The sequence below is a fragment of the Musca domestica genome, unplaced genomic scaffold (assembly GCF_030504385.1).
Source record: "Musca domestica strain aabys unplaced genomic scaffold, Musca_domestica.polishedcontigs.V.1.1 1, whole genome shotgun sequence".
Lineage (NCBI taxonomy): Eukaryota > Metazoa > Arthropoda > Insecta > Diptera > Muscidae > Musca > Musca domestica.
Genome location: NW_026712114.1, coordinates 34,523,609 through 34,538,079, shown reverse-complemented (window position 1 = coordinate 34,538,079; position 14,471 = coordinate 34,523,609). Strand labels below are relative to the sequence as shown.

The window sequence follows — 14,471 nt, the reverse complement described above, 5'->3', positions numbered from 1 at the left end:
GAGTATTTTGGAAAGCAAGGTTGCCACTAAAAAATACCAAAGTGTCGATCATCTCAAGCAAGCGCTTCGCCGGGAATGGGCCAAAATACCGCAGAGCAACATTCGGGCAGCGTGTGACGGTGTTATTGGCCGTTTGATGGCCATAATTCGTGCCAAAGGTGACAAATTCGAAAAAATCTGAACTTATTCTAAAATGTTATGATATTTCCGACATTTTTTGCTTTCATTCAATAAAACTAAAAAATAAAATTGTGGCGTTTGAATATTAAATATTTTAAAAAAATACACGAATTTTTAAAAAAAGTCTTTCAAAAATATTTTTAAAAATCCACAAGCGTTAGTGGTCTTTCAAAAAAAAAAAAACACGAGGGTTTAAAATTTTTCAAAAATATTTTTAAAAAACCCAAGAGCGTTTATAATCTTTCAAAAATATTTTTAAAAAGTCCGCGAGCGTTTATTGGTTTTCAAAAATAAAAAATTAAATAAAACCGCGAGCTAAAAAAAAACACGAGCGTTTATAGTCTTTCAGAGATATTTTTAAAAATCCACGAGCGTTTATTGTCGTTCATTTTTTTAAATTCACGAACCTATATAGGCATTCAATCAAATTTTTAAAAATGCACGAGCGTTTATTGTGTTCCAATTTTTTGTTACATCCTCGAACTTTTATAAACTTGTATATTAATTTCCCCATTATTTATTTATATTCTCTTACGAATTTATTCAATTTTCAACATCAGTGAATTTAAATTTCAGCGGAATATTGGGTACTCTAAACAGTAGAGTTTTAAAGGCATTCTCCGTGGGATAGTCAAATTCCACATGAAAATTCCGAACCAAACGGGCTATGCCCAGTTCCATTTCCATTTCAACAATACGACGGCCAATACAACTGCGAGCACCAAATCCAAAAGGAAAATTTACAAAGGCGCTGCGAGGTTTTATGGGATTTTCCTCATTTTCTACTTCCGACCGGAGCCAACGTTCAGGTAAATATTCCCCCGATCTGGGATAATAACTGTCATTGTTGATAAGCGAGAGGTAAACAATCATAATTTGTGTTTCCTTTGGTACTCGATAACCACTTAAGATCATGTCTGTCGCAGAGACACGAGCGTTGCCCAAGACCAAGGGATGAATGCGAAGAGACTCTTTTAAACAGGCCCTCAAGTAGGGCATATTTTTGAAGGTCTGCTCATCAAATTCGGAGTCTTTGTGGGGTAATAACCGCATGACTTCTTCACGTAACTTCTCCTGTTTGTCGGGATTTTTTGCCAAAACCAAGAGCAAGCCGGTAAAGGCAGATGTGGTCTATTGGATAAAAAGGAATTAATATTTTTTTAATTTAATATATGGTCTAACAAATGTCCCCTAACCGTATCAATGCCCGCCATCAACATATCCATAGCCATAACGGTGGCCACCTTTTTGTCGATTTTTATTAATTTCTCCAACACACTTGGCTCTCTGTTGCCATTGGCAGATGAATCATTTAGCTCCGCCTTTTCAATACGCTCTATGGCCTGCTCCACATGACGGCTGACAATGTCAGTAATACCATCCATTGTCTTCATCATCTTTCTGAAGGTCTTTGTCTTGTAATATTTCCAAATTGGTGGCTTAAATTCAATATCTACCGAAAGTGTAAATAAATCGATTAGTAGGCGGAATAATTTGCGAACCTCTGGATTATTGCGTTTGCCACTTAAAAGGCCTAATTTTTGATCGAGAGCCACAATCGAAATCGATTCCAGAGCCCACAAGTTGAGTTCTTCTTCGAAATTTTCAGGAACTTCGTTAGTGTTTGGGTTGCGGATTTCAATAATTCTGAAATGTAATAGGCAAATGCGTGATGAAGTTGTTACTTTAATTGGGCGACCTTACCTTTTTATAAATTCCTTGTTGACTTGTGAGATTCTGTCCATATACAAGCGTACATTTTTGGGTTGCATTAAAATCGGATTAACTTTGGTACGAAATGAACCCCATTGTTCGCCTTGACTAAAATGAATTGGTGTAACAAAATTTGAGAGTATTTGGCTTTATTTTATCCTATTTTATTTTATTTATATTTCCTATGAAAAGACTTACAGATTTTCTATAGGAAGATCTACAGATCTTTTCTAATCATATTTCCCAATCTCTCGAGGAAGAAGATATGAAGATCTCTAGGAATCTTCTATAGAAAGATCTCTGGAAATTCTCTATGGGAAGATCTCTCAAGATCCCCCCTTAGAACTTCGTAGAGCATATCTTCATGTGAAATGTTGCCTTCAGAGAATCCGAGAGAAGACCTCCAGATCTTCTGAGGGAATATCTCCAGATTTTCCAAGATAATTCATCTACATCTTTAAAGAGAAGATTTCTACATCTTTAAAGAGTAGATCTCTAAATCTTTTGAGAGAAGATCTCTAAACCTTCTGAGAAAAGATCTCTAGATCTTCTGGGAGAATACCTCTAGATCTTCTTAGGGAACATCTCAAGATCTTCTGAGAGAATATCTCTTCATCTTCTGGGAAAAGATCTCTAGATCTTCTGGGAGAAGATCTCTAGGTCTTCTGAAGGAATGTATACATACATCTTCTAGGAGAAAATCTCTAGATCTTCTGGGACAATATATCTACATCTTCTGAGAGACAACTAGATCTTCTTAGAGAAGATCTCTCTCTTTAAAGACTATATCTCTAAATCTTCTGAGAGAAGATCTCGAAACCTTCTAGGAGAAGATCTCTAGACTTCTGAGAGAAGATATCTAGATCTTCTGAAAGAAGACCTCTACACCTTTTGAAAGAAGATCTTTATATCTTCTGAGAGAAAATATCTCTAGATCTTCTGAGAGAATATCTCTAGATCTTCTGAGAGAATATCTCTACATCTTCTGGGAAAAAATCTCTAGATCTACTGGAGGAATATATACATACATCCTCTAGGAGAAGATCTCTAGATCTTCTGGGAGAATATATCTACATATTCTGAGAGACAATTAGATCTGATTGAATATGTCTAGAACTTCTGAGGAAATATCCCTTGATTTTCGAAGAGAAGGACTTTAAACATCCTAAGAGAAGATATGTAGATCTTCTGAGAGCAGATGTGCACATCTTTTAAGAAAAGATCTCCTGATGTTCTCCAGATCATTTAAGAAGAGATCTTAAGATATTTTTTATAAAGGATCTCTAGACATTCTAAAAGAAGAAGTCCAGACCTGCTATAAAAAGATATCTAGATCTGTTCTAAAAATAATCTTAATATCACAAAAATCTCCAAGTCTTTTAGAAGATGATCTTCTACAAAAATATTTCTGTATTAACAATAGCAAGATCTCACAGATGGAGGATCTTCGAAGACAAGATTTATAAATCAAGATCCTTTCTAAGAGAAAAAACTCCAGATCTCTATATTTTCTCTTAGAAGATATAGAGATTTTCTCTAAACGGTCTCTTGTATTAGTCTACTACTCATGGCGCAATTTTTTTTTTTTTAATAAAAGATATGAAAACATCTATTCAAATGCCCTTTTTTAACTTACGAGGCAATTAGTCCCTCGACGCCCTGAAAAAAATCCGCACGATGAACACGTCGATAATAGCTCAGACCCTCCGAACCGGGACGATTGGGCCAGACACCTTCGTTTCGTAGCAGCGTTTCAAAATCCTGGGGATTATGAGTGATGACCATATCGGGTCGACCAAATACGCCTTTCATCTTACATATCGGACCCAATTCCGAACGCAATGCCATAAACATATCGGAAATGTCAAGTTTGGCAAATTTTCCTCCGGGTAAAAAATTTAGCAACATTTTCAGGGGTGGCATTGTAGGAATATCTTCGTATGGTTTAGCCGCTTGCCATTGTTGTGTGAAGGAATTTTTCGATTCCGGTTCCCGCACTGAGTTGGTGGATTGTGATGCCAAGAATCGAAACTTAAATATTAAAAATCCATAAAAAAATAATGAAATTAACAATTTATATTTAATTACTTCTCTTACTTGACATAATTTCTTTTTCAATAACGAGTATTTTTGCTTATTTCCAAACAAATAGTTTGGAGATTTAATCATCGTTGTGACCATTTTATTCAATAGTTTATTGCACAGAGTTCGGCCAAGCACTGATCTAATATTGGTGTCTAGAAAATATTTGAGCATAATGCATAACGCTCAGTGTTCTGTTCTCTCAAACACTAAAGCTTTTTTCAATATTTGTTGTGCTATTTTTGTCTTTCTTTTGTATCTGGCTTCGTAGTTTCGTACTTGTTATGAATATGATTACGAAAACAAAACACATTAAACAAATTATTCAATTAAATGTATTCACGCAATAAACAATGGTTCTGTGTATCGTTGCCATTTTAAGCTTGTCTCTCAAAAATTCTTGTATGTGCTATTCAAATGAGTGTGGAGAGTGTTTTGGGCCAAAATTTTTAAATATCCGCATTTGCACTTATTTAATACCCTCAGCATTATGACAGCAGAGGGTACATATTATTTGATACGACAACTCGAACGTATTTGCATTATGCTTAAATCAGATGTAAAAATGCATAATAAGGTCCACTCTCTCATAAAATTAAGATTTTTTTCGATGTTCCGACAACTTTGCATATTTTCATATATTTTTTATCTGTGATTAAAGATATTGAAATTAATATTGGGAAATTCGGAATTAGACTTATGCGATTCATGATTATTATACCTTCAGCGGGGGTATATTTCATCCGGCCAAAACGTGCCTCATAGAAATAAGGGTTTTAGACCTTAAGTCTCATTGGACTAAAATCCGTTTCAGAACATCCGCCCGTCTGTCTGTCTGGCTGATGAGCACGATAACTCCCGAAAGGAGTATCCGATTTGGTCCAATCTTGGTACATCGCTATATTATTATCAAACATAGATCGAGTTCGGAGATAGGCAATACCGGCCCACTCCTTCTGTTACCTCCCCACAAAAGGTAGCATTAAAAAAAAAAAAAATAAATAAATAAATAAAAAAAAAAAATAAAAAATGTTTTGCTGCACAGAAAGTGAAAGGATAATCTGATTTTGCTCTAACTTTGAAAATCCGAATATTTGCATCAGGTCAGGTGCGAAAATGGACAATTTCGGCCCACTTCATCTATAGTCCGATTGTCTTCAACTTACATCACACATCACAATATTTTTATTAATATTATAATGGAATATATTGGTCCTTCTGGTACCTCCCCCATAAAGGGCCAAAATTTTAAATATCCATAAAGCTCAAAAAAAAGCAAAATTTACATCCAATATCATTCAGAATTGGTACATCTCAATACTTCTATTTACACAGGATGTGATATAAAACATTAGAGATCAGACCATTGATCGAATTTTGATAAACAAAACGCTCAAAGAAAGCGAAATAAGCATCAAACTCTCTTCTCTTTTACACAAAAAAATATTTTTGCTAACACAAGATCTGTTGTGAAGATGATATATATCTGCAAAGACCTTCTTGTACCTCACCCACAAAGGGTCAAAATATTCAATACTTTTATCTGTCATGACTTGCGAAACAAGTTAGTGATTCTTTGCAACTTGCTACATCTAAGTATTTCTCTCAAACAGAAACCTGAGATAAATATGTAATTTCGCATAAACTTGGATTTAATGTTCGGTTTTTGTTTTTTGTAATTTTTCCCATACCAATACAGGGTGCGATAAAAACAACTGCAACAAAGTCAAAGGCCATAATTTTTACATATTTTTAAAAAAAAAATTTGAATGAAATCAAAATTTGTTCGAATTGGTCACCTTTGCCACTCACTCGCTGCCCGAGATTTTGGTGGTTATTGTGAGCTGGAAATGAAGCGAGGAATCTCATTTTGTAACACATCTTGGGTGGCGTGTGCTGAGTGCGATGGTGCTGAGTCCTGTTGGAATGTCCAAGATCTGCGGCAAAAATGTTTGCGTGCCCAAGACTCAATACATCCCCAGAATATTTTCGCAATAATATTCGGCATTAATTCTAATGCCACTGTCGATTAATACGAGCGGAGAAAACCAAATTCGGCAGTTCACCACTTTCGGCCAACCAAAGGAAGTCTTTAGCTCTTTTGGATCTATTTTCTTTATGTTGCGGTGTAAATTCTTGCACTTTTTGGAATTTCAATGGCTCATTTTTTAATATTTGCCGAATGGAATATTGCGATATGTTCAGCTCAAGAATATGTTCAAAAGCGGGATTCCAGGTATTTTACTCAATCCATGACTCTTTACCAAAAATATCGTCGATTTCTTTGGGGTAATTTAAAGAATTTCTCGACCAAAGTGGTTTATAAAAATTTTTATACCCTCCACCATACATAGTATGGAGGGTATATTAATTTCCGTTTGTAACTCATCGAAATAATCATTTTAGACCCAACAAAGTATATACATTCTTGACCAGCGTAAAATTCTAAGACGATTTAGCCCTGTCCGTCCGTCGGTCTGTCCGTCTGTTGTAATCACGCTACAAGCTAAACGAATTAGGATAGGAAGCTAAAATTTTGCCCAGATCTGTCTTTTGTCTGCAGGCAGGTCAAGTTCGAAGATGGGCTATATCGGTCCAGGATATCGTATAACCCCCATACAACGGTACCCCCCGATATTTGGTATTTCGATGATTTAAGTCACTTTTCTAATGGAATTGTATGAAAATCCACACAAGGATTTCTTTGTGAGTAGTTTATCCCTTGGCTGAGAATTATCTATATAGGTCCACGATATCGTATGTCCCCCATATAACGGTACCCCCCGATATTCGGTATTTTGATGATTTTTGCCACATTTTTAAACGGAATTGTCTTATTTGTGAGTAATTTTTCCCTAGACATAGATTTGTCTATATAGGTCCACAATATCGTTAATCCCCCCATATATCGGCACCTTCCGAGATTTTAACAGAATTTTTAATGGATTTTTTTTTTTTTTTTTTTGAAAATGTCCTAATTCGAGGCCGAACTTACTGCTTTTTTACTTGTTAATACTTACAAATCGTAGTCTCTAAACATTGACAGTTTTTTATTTTTTTATTATGTCTTCATTTCAGAATTTTTTGGATGCTATAAGTGATCGAGGTATGTATTATACAATTATTACTCCACTATTTATTTTATACACCACAATACCTCATCAATCTGCAAATTTAATTTTCCAATATTTTGACAATTTATTAAAAGACTTGTAAATGCCTTTTTGGTGGGGTAGTTAAATTCAACCTGGAAATTGCGATACACGATTCCAGTTCCATTTCAAGGATACGCCGGCAGACGCAACTCCGGAAACCAAAACTGAATGGGCGTGGTTACCTTATGAAGATGAGCCATTAGTCACTTCATGGACATTTATTACCATCCTTAAACAGTGTTGTGGGTACGATTTATGCTTGTGTCTCCTTGACTATCCGTTGGCAGGTTTGCGTAGCTCTACTTTTTATTACCTTAAGTAAAATTTCTTGTTTCTACCGATTTCTGACCAAACAAAAGAGGATGGACGTAAATGCCGAATATACTTGTCATACCAATCCTATCAAAAACCGCCATAAAAATATCCATGGCCACTTCTCAATTGTTCTGACAACAAATTTTTTCTAAGCTAATTATTTTTCTAAGCTATTGAGTTTTAGATTACAACGAAAATTAATAAGAACTTTTATTTGTTTCCTTTATCAACATAAGTAATATTAATTAACAATACAAATAACTCTTTTATAATCAAAGCAAAACAAGCAATGCTCCATATTCTCAATTGATTAATCTCTAACATCAGTGAATTTAAATGTCAATGGAATATTGGGAACATTGATCAAAAGACCCTTGAAGGCATTCTCTGTGGGATAGTTGAATTCCACCTGAAAATTACGTATCAAACGAGCGACACCCAACTCCAGTTCCATTTCGACAATGCGGCGCCCAATGCAACTACGTGAACCAAAACCAAAAGGTAAATAAATAAATGGATTGCTCGCCTTCAATGCATGTGGACACTCGGAGGTGTTGGCCTGAGGCTCGTTAGAAGCTCTCAACCATCGTTCGGGTAAAAATTCTCCTGCTCGTGCGAAATGATTTTCGTCCTTTAACAAGGAAGTAAATACCATTGAAACTTGAGTTCCTTTGGGGATGCGATAGCCGCTTAAAACCACATCCTTTGCTGGTTCGCGTGCATTACCCACAGTCAGGGGATACATGCGTAGCGATTCCTTAATGCAGGCCCTCAAATAGGGCATATTTTTGAAAACGGTCTCATTGAACTCTGAATCCTTGTGGGGCAAAAGTTTGCGGACTTCTTCGCGCAAGATTTCCTGTTTCTCTGGATTTTTGGCCAAACACAGAAGAATTCCGGTAAATGTGGAGGAGGTCTGCAAAAAAATAATAGTTTTTTTTTAATTAGTAATTATTTCAATGTCATCCATATCGAATAATTCAGAACCTTCTTTATACATATTTTAAAGATTTTTCCAACTTACCGTATCCACACCAGCCATCAGCATATCCATGGCCATGACCATTGCAATTTTCTTATCAATTTTAATGAGTTTCTCCAAAACACTTTTTTCATTGTCAGGTTTCTCTGGCGTTCCACTCTCACGTTCCGCCTCTAGACGCTGTATGGCCTCTTCGACAAAATTCTTTGTTATCTCTGTAATTTCATCTAAGCTTTTCATCAGTTTCATAAATGTCGCCGTCTTGTAAAATTTCCAGATTGAGGGCTTAAATTCTATTTCCACCGAATATGTAAAGAAATCCGTTAAAGCTTGAAACATACGTCTCGTTACAGGATCATCACGATTCGTTGTTAATAAACCCAATTGTTTATCCAATGCCACCACCGACACTGATTCTAATGTCCAGCGATTGATTTCTTCCTCGAACGTGCCGGGAACTTCCAGGGTTTGGGGGTCACGGATTTGACGGATTCTGAAAAAAATATAAACAGTTGCAGTAAATTGTTGTGAAAGTTGTTATTGGAATTTTACCTCTCCATAAACTCTTTATTGACCTGAGACATTTTTTGAAAGTACAAGCGCACATTTTTTGGTTGCATCAAAACGGGATTGACAGTTGATCGGAAGGTACCCCATTTTTCACCATTTCTGTAAGATAAAAAAAAATAATAAGTGATCATGATAAATGAGCATGATGATATTATAGTTCCAAAAAATTAGGAATATCTTCAACTCGTCTATCAAGGATCACTTCAACTGGTCTCTCTAGACTCTCTGAAGATCCCGTTCAAATAGTTTTTCAGGTCTACCTTTAACTCGTCTCTTAAGACTCCCTTTTACTCGTCTCTCAAAACTCTCTTTCAGCCCGTCTATAAAGACACCCTGTCAGATCGCCTACAAAGATTCCCTCTCAGTTCGTCTATCAAAAACTTCCTTCAGCTCGGTTACCAAAGATCCCCTTCAGATCGACTGTCATCAGCTTGTCTTTAAAAATTCCCTTCAGGTTGTCAATCAAAGACTCCCATCAGCTTGTCTTTTTTACAAAATCCCTTCAATTTGACAATCAAAGACTTCCATCAGCTCGTCTATCGAAGACTCCCTTTTAGCTCGTCTATTAAAGACTTCCTTCAGCTCGTATATTAAAGGCTTCTTTCAGATCGTTTATCATTAGCTTGTCTTTAAAAATTCCCTTCAGTTTGTCAATCAAAGACTCCCATCAGATCGTCTTTAAAGATTCCATTCAGTTAGCCAATCAAAGACTCCCTGCCAGCTCGCCAATCAAAGATTCCCTGCCAGCTCGCCAATCAAAGACTCCCTGCCAACTCGTTTATCGAAGACTATCATCAGCTCGTCTTTAAAGATTCCCTTCAGTTCGTCAAATAAGCTCGTCTTCAAATATCCCTTTCTGTTCGCCAATCAAAGGGTTCTTTCCCTCCGTCTATCTCGTCTATACTCCCTGTCAGCTCGCCTATCTAAGACTCCATGTCAACTAGTCTATCAAAGACTTCCTTCAGCTCGGTTATCTTAAGCTTGTCTTTAAAAATTCTCTTCAGTTCGTCAATCCAAGACTCCCTGTCAGCTTGTCTATCAGAGATTCCCTGTCAATTCGTATATCAAAAACTCCTTGTCACCTCGTGTATAAAAGACTCCCTTTCAGCTCGTCTATAAAAAAACCCTTTCTAGACTGCGGAGAATCGGTTAACAAGAGAGAGAGAGAGAGAGAGAAGTCGTTATCAAAACAAAGAGAGCGAATGAGGACTGAAATCACCAAGACCATTTTGATCAAAGCGTAGAGTGTATGTTAAAGAGAGGGCAAACTATGGATATGTACATAGAGAGAAATTGAGAGGAAATAAAACAAAATTTTAATAGTTTGCACCACAAGGCAACTTATTTTACCTTCACTGATAGATTCTGAAATATAAGGATTAGTACTTCTTGTAATCATTACATTTATGGAAATTGTAACCCACAAGTCAGTCCACAAAAGCTGTACTTTTGGTCCTTTTTTCAAAATCTCTTTAAAGAGAATCGTAGCAATCTTTTTTTATATATATTCTCTATTGTAACTATTAAATAGTATTCCGACAAAAGTAAAATATATCTAAAAATAAAAGTGATCATTGATATGAAAATCAGAAGAGGACAAAATCTTTTACGCATATATACAGGGTCACACTGCTGTCATTTTTAAACAGCTGTTAAAATTATTCCAGTGACAATTCATTATATTGTTTACAAGCGTACAACAGCATTTTGGTGAGAATTTTCCAGAAAAAAAGTTATTCGTGATGGAATTCAAGCGTGATAGTGGGATTTCTTTATATTTGGCTGGAAAACCACAAATAGAGCGTTAGAGCACTCCAGCATTTAAATGTGAATAAATATTTTGTGTCTCGTATCGTCGCTCTTTACCGTCGTACTGGTAGCGTAGCCCGACGTCATTGAAGTGGACGGGCCAATGGTCGCTCTACGCTCGTATTAATCGACCGTGGCATCAAAATAACTGCCGTTATTAGTTCGCCAATTATTATCGCGAAAATATTCTGGAGGGTGTATAAAAGCCTTGGGCACAGGAACATTTTGGCCGCAGACCAAGAATGGTTACTAGATGAGGATCCTCGCTTCATGTCCACCCAGATCTCAGGATACCAATCCGTTGGACTATTGTGTCTGGAGTATTTTGAAAAGCAAGGTTGGCACTCAAAAATACCAAAGTGTCGATCACCCCAAGCAAGCGCTTCGCAGAGAATGGGCCAAAATACCGCAGAGCAACATTCGGGCAGCGTATGATGGCAGTTTGAAGGCCATAATTCCTGCCAAAGGTGACCAATTGAACAAATTTAAATTTAATTCTATGATGTGATGCTATTTCCGACATTTTTTGCTTTCATTCAATAACATTAAAAAAAAAGATGTAACAATTATGGCGTTTGACTTTGTTGTAGTTTTTTTGTTATTTCACCAAGTATGCTTCTTTGCTCAGTTAATTTATATAACATTCCGTGGATTATGAAGAAATTACCAGACGGAGTGGGTCGAGTTGTAGCAGGGTTCTTTGAACGAATTCAGGTGGTGTAGCTGTTATTTGGGAAACTACTATCATGCCTTAATCTTCAAGTTTGATGTACGAGATGTTTTCAAAAGGTAAATTATTCTTAAGGACACAATTTTTTAATTTAAATTTTAGGTTTATAATAATTTTAAATTTCTGCTGTCATCAAAGCTATGTCGCCACCCATTGTGCCGGGTATCAATATTATTAAAACTCACTATTAATCGCTATCAATTTAAATAAACAAAATGACTTGTAATATTTGTTTATCATTTTCTCATTATCTCACTCTCTCGCGAGCATACACAAATACGCTTGGGCATAAGAAAATATTTTTCTAACAATTTGCAATATAATGCATTTGGAGTATAATAACAAAATAAATTATCAAAACACTTACGTTCCGATTAGACCCTCAATTCCTTGAAATAAATTAGCTTGATGTACACTTCGATGATAATAGGATGTTTCGGAACCAGGACGCACAGGCCAAATGCCTTCGTTGCGGAAAACCTTTTCAAAATCTTGTGGATTATGTGTGAAGACAATGTATGGTCTACCGGGAAAGATTTTCAAACGACCAATCGGACCAATATCTTCGCGGAAGGCCAACATCATTTGCGAAGAGTCCATTTTCGAATATTTTCCCCCAGGAAGAAATTTCATAAGAAATTGCAAGGCACCCATGGTGGGTATTTCATCGAAAGGTTTTGCTTTATCCCATTCCACTTGCGCGCTGTTGTTCCCTAACTCCGTCTCCAGCGGTTTTTCTATATTCGATGCAGCTGCAACCGTTGAGCGTTGACGTTGCTGGAAATGACATTTTTTTTATTTATTTTAACAATATATTGTATTTTTAAAATTATTTTCGCACTTGTTTTGTTTCCTCTAGACCTCTAGCAGTAACATTTATAGGAAATAGTTTCCCAGAATTAAAATTAATTCTGGAAATTGTATAAATCCTTCCTTTTAACATTTTGCGTTTGGTTTCAAGCTGCTCTCCAATAATACTGCTTAACAACTTTAACTCGTTTGTTCCACAATAGTTCGCTAAGTGGTCAAAACAAAAATATCAACTATTAAAAAAAGAATTACAATTTAAAGCTTTTTGATAAAAGGTAGATGAACGCTTTTCATACGATGCACAGTGGATCAAAAATTGTTTTGTTTCTAATCAAAATTCTGTAGCTTTGAATGCTAAGAGGCAGTTTAACAACATATTTGTATTTTGATTACCCAGGGAGACAGAAATTAAATTTTTCTATAATTAGAGGAAACCCCAGAAGATTATTTAAGTAGAGCTACATTTTACATTGTGCCATTTGTTGAAATTATCGAATTGAGTTTTTTTTTTGGAAATATTGCATTGCATAGGGTGTTGTGTGCAATATTATTGACAATATTAACGAGAAATATTTTGGTCTACATTTTGGTTCCTTAAGCGAGTTACAATAGGTATAATTTTCGTAATTTTTTTCCATTCCGGGTGAGATAAAAAAAAAAACTGCAACAAAGTCAAACGCCATAATATTTACATCATCATACATCACGACGAAGCGTTTGCCTGAGGTGATCGACACTTTGGTATTTTTTAGTGCCGACCTTGCTTTCTAAAATGCGGATTGGTATCCGGAGATTTTGGTGGCCATTGTGCGCTGGAAATGAAGCGAGGAACCTCAATTTGTAACCATTCTTGGGTGGCGCGTGCTGAATACGATGGTGCTGAGTCCTGTTGGAATGTCCAAGGTCTGCGGCAAAATGTTTGCGTGCCCAAGGCTTTAATACACCCTCCAGAATATTTTCGCGATAATATTCGGCATTTATTGTGATGCGGGTATTTGCTACGAATCCGTTTAAAGGCAGTTTTTAACAATGTACAGGGTAAGATGAAAAAAACTGCAACCAACTTCAGACTGCTTTCATTTCTAAGCCACTCGTCCGACAGCTGTTAAAATTATTCCGGTGACAGCTCATTATATTGTTTACAATTTTGTGAGAATTTACCAGAAAAGAAGTTATTCTTGATGATATTCAAGCGTGATAGTGTGATTTCTTTATAGTTGGCTGGAAAAAAACAAGTGGCTTTCGTTAGAGAACTCCAGCATTTAAATGTGAATAAATCTTTTGTGTCTCATACCATCGCTTGTTACCGTGATACTGGTAGCTACGTCAAGGAAATGGACGGAAGAAAACAGCAACATCAGCAGAAATGGTTTGAAAAGTAAAGGAGCGGACGCAGTGAAGCGGTGGACGAAAAATGGCTCGTGAGCTGTACATATCGGAATATTCCATTCGGCAAATATTAAAAAATGAGCTCGAGGTAAAGCCATTGAAATTCCAAAAAGAGCAAGAACTTACACCGCAACAGAAAGAAAATAAACTCAAATGAGCTAAATTTGGTTTTCTCCGATGAGAAAGATTCGTTGTCCAGCAGTTTGTAAACTAACTAAATGATCGTGTTTACTTGCCAAAGAGATCAGCTTAAAATGTGCGTCTTCGGTTGGCCACCAGAACTCAAGCACCGGCCATGGTGATGGTTTGGGTCGCTCTCTCGTATTAATCAACCGTGGCATCTGAAGGGTGTATTAAAGCCTTGGGCACACAAACATTTTGGCCACAACCTTGGACATTCCAACAGGACTCAGCACGCGCCACCCAAGAATGGTTACAAAATGAGGTTCCTCGCTTCATTTCCAAAATCTCCACCAAAATCTCCGGATACGAATACGTTGGACTATTGTGTCTGGAGTATTTTGGAAAGCAAGGTTGACACTAAAAAATACCACAGTGTCGAACACCTCATGCAAGCGCTTCGCCGGGAATGGGCCAAAACCGCAGAGCAACCTTCGGGCAGCGTGTGACGGTTTCATTGGCAGTTTGAAGGTCATAATTCGTGCCAAAAGTGACCAATTGGAACAAATCTAAAATTATCCTAAAATTTAATACTATTTCCGACATTATCTGCTTC

At 36.5% G+C, this 14,471-nt stretch overlaps 2 protein-coding genes across 2 annotated transcripts; both read right to left on the bottom strand.

The window, feature by feature from the left end:
- Positions 1-548: 548 nt before the first annotated feature.
- On the bottom strand, positions 549-4,148 carry LOC101890931 (cytochrome P450 CYP12A2-like). The gene is made up of 5 exons (XM_005180005.3): positions 3,991-4,148; positions 3,530-3,924; positions 1,885-2,001; positions 1,377-1,827; positions 549-1,311 (listed from the first exon to the last, which is right to left on the bottom strand). Exons 1-5 carry the CDS (start codon positions 4,072-4,074, stop codon positions 724-726), a joined length of 1,635 nt encoding a protein of 544 aa, XP_005180062.3. The 5' UTR covers positions 4,075-4,148; the 3' UTR covers positions 549-723.
- Positions 4,149-7,618: 3,470 nt separating this feature from the next.
- Positions 7,619-12,644, bottom strand: LOC101889524 (cytochrome P450 CYP12A2-like). The gene is made up of 5 exons (XM_005179996.4): positions 12,378-12,644; positions 11,904-12,313; positions 8,980-9,096; positions 8,470-8,920; positions 7,619-8,361 (listed from the first exon to the last, which is right to left on the bottom strand). Exons 1-5 carry the CDS (start codon positions 12,477-12,479, stop codon positions 7,756-7,758), a joined length of 1,686 nt encoding a protein of 561 aa, XP_005180053.1. The 5' UTR covers positions 12,480-12,644; the 3' UTR covers positions 7,619-7,755.
- Positions 12,645-14,471: the final 1,827 nt, after the last annotated feature.